The sequence below is a fragment of the Citrus clementina genome, unplaced genomic scaffold (genome assembly GCF_000493195.1).
Source record: "Citrus clementina cultivar Clemenules unplaced genomic scaffold, Citrus_clementina_v1.0 scaffold_6, whole genome shotgun sequence".
NCBI classification, from domain to species: Eukaryota; Viridiplantae; Streptophyta; class Magnoliopsida; order Sapindales; family Rutaceae; genus Citrus; species Citrus x clementina.
In genome coordinates this window covers 19,236,601-19,242,673 of record NW_006262139.1, presented here as the reverse complement: position 1 = coordinate 19,242,673, position 6,073 = coordinate 19,236,601, and the positions used below count along the sequence as shown (strand labels likewise).

Genomic DNA, 6,073 nt, shown 5'->3' with positions numbered 1-6,073 from the left:
TGCCCAATGACATCGATGATTATGTTCATCGGATAGGAAGGACAGGACGAGCCGGAAAATCAGGATTGGCCACAGCCTTTTTCAACGAGAACAATATGTCCTTGGCAAGGCCTCTAACTGAGCTAATGCAAGAAGCTAATCAGGAAGTACCTGCTTGGCTTAATCGTTACGCATCACGGGCTAATTATGGTGGTGGGAAAAGTAAGCGGTCTGGAGGAAACCGTTTTGGTGCCCGTGACTTCAGAAGAGACGGCTCATTTACTAGAGGCACATCTAATGACTATTACAGTGGGGTGAATAGTAGTAGCAGTGCATATGGGGTTCCTGGTGGTGGTTATGGCGGGGGATATGGTTACAGCAATCATGGTGCGACCAGTGCATGGGATTAAGATCCCATTTTATACTGAACTGTTTTTACTGATGATCAATTAAAGGATTATTTCTCTGTCCGTCTTTGTTTACTTGTGTCTTTAGCTCTCTTTGGTTTTCTAATGTAGGAAATTCTTTTGCTCTTAGTTCCATCGATTTTGAGTAAGAAGGTTGGCTCCTAAGGGTTTATGTGGGCTTTGTAAACTTAATAGCTTTTGATGTATGAGGGATTGAATTTTGGGTTTTGAAGATCATTAAACAAAGTGTAGGGTTGAGGATTCCTTGTATTAGGCGCTTTGTTCAATTGAGAGTGGAACACAGGCGCTGGAGAAGGAACAGAATCGAGAGGGAGGTCCTTTTAACACATTGGGCATTTAGTCCTTATACATGAAAGTTTTGGCTTTTGTTATATTGATCCTAAATTTCTGCTTCTGTAATCATTTAGGTCCTTTCTCTTTTATCAATTGTTGTCTTGTTATATGGGGTTAGGGAACTCTGTTTCACGATTATTTTTGTCCTTTAATTTGGTTCTTGTTTTGAATTTTAAAATGTACATGTCATGAAAAGCTTTTTATATACACGCGCACAAGCGCACTCATTCCTTTCAACATTTCTCTTCTAATCAAGTGCACAAAGTATGAAGGAAAGCTATCGTTTCCTTTAAGGAGATACAACTATGTAGAGGTATGAGTAATGAATTTTAGGGTCCAGCGACCTTGCAATAGTTACAAGGTAACCCAAATTTTGTACTTTTCTGATTCAGCCAATAGATCTAGTGGCAGAACTGTTTTTCAATTTTTTCAATTTTTTCAATGGCTCAATGGCGGAGATGTGTTCCGTTGGTTATTAACACTGCAGTCCCTTTTGGTTATTATTAAATCATAAAAGTTTAAAGGTTTTAAATATTTACTTATATGGCTCATGTTGTTTTTAATTTTAAAATTTGATTCATTAACCTAGTTTGACTAAAAAAAAAAAAAAAGTGATGCTGTAGCCCGACAAAATCATATGTTAGTTTACCTATAAAATACTAATATTACGCTTAAAATTTAAGGGAGCCATTTTAATTTTTTTAATTTCTAAATGTAGCCCGACAAAATCATAGAAAGATAAACAAAGAATAATATAAAAGGAAGTTAGTTTATTTACTATTTTTTAAGAATATTTCAAAAGCTTCTAAGCTTTATGTTTCTTGAGAATTATCCATTTCTTTTGGATATTTGAGCTTGTGAATCTTGTTGTAATGCTAATTTATACTTTATTCTTGATTAAAAAAATAATTGAATAGTAAATTTATTAGTTTCTAAACCCTCTTTTAAATATAGGGTGGTTACTTAATTTTTATTATGACAGCCTAAATTTTTTTATGATGGCTAATTAACCATCGTAAAAAACCCCGCCATGATTATCTCTATTTTCTCTACATCCCTTTCGGTCATCATCACTCTAAGAGTTAAGCGTTCGTTTGGTACACTATATTGCATTATTTAATATAGGTGTATTATATTATATTATATTGAATTAGCAGTATGTTATAATAATATTGTACAATATTTGGTATTACACTGTACTGTATTAATTTTATATTAATATTAAACTAACATTATTTAAATTTATTATTAATTATTAATATATGAATATAATTTGATAATAAAATAATAAAATAATATTATTACTTTATTTATTCTAATAAAAATTAAAATATATTTAATGTTTAATTGAGGCCAAATAACAATAATGACAATAGTATTAATTAAATCAACAAAATTAGTAAAGTTTAATAATAATGATGATGACAACGCGACGACATTGATAATAATTAAAATAATAAAATTAGTAAATTTTCATAATAATAGTATTAATAAAAACAATAATAATAATTATGATTAATTATTAAAATAATAAAGTTAATATATTTTAATAATTATTATAAAAATAATGACTTTAGTGATAATAATAATAATATTAATATTAAATAATAACGACATTAGTGACAATAATAATAATAAAGATAATTAAAATTAATAAATTGTAATAATAGTAATATTAATAATGATGACATTAATGAAAGTAATAATAATAAACAATAATAATAAAAATAATAAATTGTAATACAATAATATTAGTATATTAATTATGACATTAATGATAGTAACAACAACAACAACAACAACAATAGTAGTTAAGGGCCCGTTTGGTATTGTTTTTGAATCTGTATTTTCTGAGAATAAAAATGAAAATGAAAATGGTGTTTTACAGTTGCTGTATTTCGAATTTAAGTATGCGTCTGGTATTATTTTCTGTATCCTGTATTTTAAAATTAAAAACAATAATATGCGTTCGGTAGACACAGTTAAAAATGATAAAAACAGAGAATATGCATTCGGTAATACTTTTTTCAAAAACAGTTTTTACTATTAAGCATTTACATCATATTTATACTTATAAAATAATTATTTAGCTAATACATACACAAATACAACATAATAATTTAAAACAAATTTATTATAAAAAATTTACATGATGATAAAGTTTTAGAATTAACATTAATTAAAAAAAATTACATTGTCATTGTTTTTACATCATAATTAAGATATATATTACAACACATGATTTAAACAAAATAATTATAAAAAAAAAAACATGATAGGCATTATACATTACGTATGTAATCATGCCACATAGAAGCTGCAATTCTATCTCTTGTAACACTCATCTCAGCGACACTTGCTGGAGATAAATCAATATTAGTAAGTGGCCTACTAGTGCCTTCTTCTTCGTTGGTAACCAAATCTTATACATCAAAGTCCCCAAATAACCTATCATTATTCTTCATTGAATACACATAAATTAAGCAAAGTTTAAAATTTTTGAAAACATAACATTTATTTTTTGTAGCAATTTTCCCCTATAAAATAAAAATCCAAGCAAATAATTTATCCAAATAACCTCCTAAAAAATATCACGACATAAATAAATAGTTCAAACGTACAAAACTCATTGAAAGTCATCTTCGGATAATAGCATAAATGTGTACACATTTCTATTTGCTACAACATAGTCACAAAATAATAAAGTGATATAATAATTGCAATATAATCACAAAAAAATGTGGATTGTGTTAAATAACCCAAGTATTATATCCACATTCCCAAATACTATTGCAAACTATCATTGTTAAGTTATAAATGCATGTTCCCCAATCAAAAGGCTAGCTAAATAACAGACAGTAAATTCTTGACACCATTTACATCCTTCAATGCAGCAAATTTCTCAAGTTGATTTGTTGGAGATGAAGGAACTAACAAAATGTCAATTCCTTGATCAATGCCACCAGCTTTTACTTTCCATGAAACCAATGTCATAGGCTTTGGATCATCAACTTTTACAAATGTCACGTCTGGCTCCTTACAGCAAGTTTCATCTAACTTCAGTTTCCCAATCCAAAGTCCATAGTCCTGAGCATTTGCAACTATTTCAAGTAAATATTGTTTCAAGCATTTGCACAAGTAAATTTCACAAGCATCGGCTTTTACAAATCTTCGGTTTGAATAGTTTAGTCTCTTCAATTTGCTTCAATACTTGTTTCTGAAATACCAAACACGAACCCAAAATATTAGAAAATAGAGATTTAATTATATAAATCTTGATAATTAACAAGCTTTAATTACTTTCTCTATTTTACTTAAGAAAACACTGGCATATTCTTGTCTCCAAAACTTAGCAACACACTTGACCAAGTCTTTAAATCAAAGGACACTGATTTAAGTAGAACAAAGTGCAAAGTTTCAACACCCTTTACATCCTTCAATTTCACAGCAGGACATTATAAATGCAAAGAAAACATGAAGTTTAGACAATCTGTGTGCAGCCAAAAGGCTAGCTAACATTTCAAAATCAACCAAGAATGCCACCAAAATTCAATAAGCTATTTGCATAGCTTTCTCTTCTGATAGAATAATTGAAAAATTCCAACATATATGATGATGATATAGGTCCACCGAGATTAAAGCTATCATTCAATTTCACAGCAGGACATTATAAATGCAAAGAAAACATGAAGTTTAGACAATCTGTGTGCAGCCAAAAGGCTAGCTAACATTTCAAAATCAACCAAGAATGCCACCAAAATTCAATAACATATTTGCATAGCTTTCTCTTTTGATAGAATAATTGAAAAATTCCAACATATATGATGATGATATAGGTCCACCGAGATTAAAGCTATCATGTAAATTAGGTAAACCCAACCCAAATGAGATATAAAATAATCCAAAACCCAAATCACCATGACTAAAATAATTCAAAATCTAATTAAAAAAAATTAATAATTTACCTTGATACTCTGCTACAATTGTGTGATGAAGCTCCAATGAAGGATTTATCAATGGAGTCCGGAGGCTGCAACCTAGATTTATATGGCAAAGCTGAACAGCTTTAGCATGCAGGCAGCAGAGACGAAGTACGGCGACGGTGTTCTGCGGGCATTTACTCAAATAAAAAAAAAATCAGGAACTCACAATAGTAGAGACGGAGCTGACAGAGCAGTAGCAGTCGAGGCAGTCGAGACGGAGCAACGACGGTGGCGGAGATCGAGCAATAATAGTGGCCCAATGAAGCAGCGGCGGCGGCCAGTACAGCAGCCGTTTTGGGCACATCGAGAGAGAGTAACCATTGTGAGTAGATCGCGAGAGAGAGTCGAAGAGATAAAGCACACCAAGAGAGGGTAAACGCTGTGAGTAGATCGGGAGAGAGAGTTGAAGAGATAAGCCCGAAGAGATAAGGATGAAGAGAGAGTCACTTGAGTTTGTTTTTTAATCTATTTTTTAGTTTAGTTTTGGAATATGGCGAGAACATGTTAAACACGTTCTCACTTTGATAGTTATAAAAGTGAATCTCAAATTATTTGTTTTATAATTTGATTTTTGAAATCCAGCCACCGAACACGTACTAACTTAAATTTAGAAAAGGAAAATGAAAATAAGGCCTCTAAAATGATACCGAACGGGCCCTAAAATTCTTTTCAAATGTCATTTTATTCTAAAAGAGGACTTATATATAAAAATTTGTAACTTTTAGTGCCTATTAATTTTTCTTAAAATATAAGGAAGTGTGGTGTAATTAAACTGAAAAGGCAAAAGTTAGTGGTATCACTGGTGTGTCTTCATCCATGAATTATAAATATATAAGAAATAAAAGAATTTAATTTGGGGACATAATGAGAGAAAGTAGGAAGAAAATGAATCAGTAGGAAAGATTTTAAAAGTCTCGAGTTACATACATTGATACATATATGTGGCTGATCATCATACCCTTAACAAAGAAAATATCATTTACATGGAATTTTTAGAAATGTATATAAATAATTTTCTCAAATTTAAAAAAAAAAGGGTTCAAGTTATTGAATGGGCTTTGTTTAATGAAAAAATAGTTTTAATATTTAGGTAAATATGTGTTAATTTTCTTTAATTTTAAGGGATAAAAGTAAAAATTTACTGAAATAATTAATTGGAAAAGGGAATAAGCCATCAGCAATTAACGAAAAAATAAATACTAACCAATACTATCCCTTACTAAAATATTACAAATTAAATAATTGTTTTATTTTATTCATTTATGGACTTTAATGATAAATTGTATGAAACCCTATATATATATATATGGTTTTATATATGTATGTATATGTTATATGGTTTTTATTCAA

General features: G+C 29.8%; 1 protein-coding gene across 1 annotated transcript; it reads left to right on the top strand.

The window, feature by feature from the left end:
• Positions 1 to 2: 2 nt before the first annotated feature.
• Positions 3 to 833, top strand: LOC18038122 (DEAD-box ATP-dependent RNA helicase 52C; the record flags this gene model as incomplete). The annotated part of the gene is made up of 1 exon (XM_006429871.2): positions 3 to 833. A coding segment is annotated over one exon (387 nt), but the record flags the coding sequence as incomplete, so codon positions are not given.
• Positions 834 to 6,073: the final 5,240 nt, after the last annotated feature.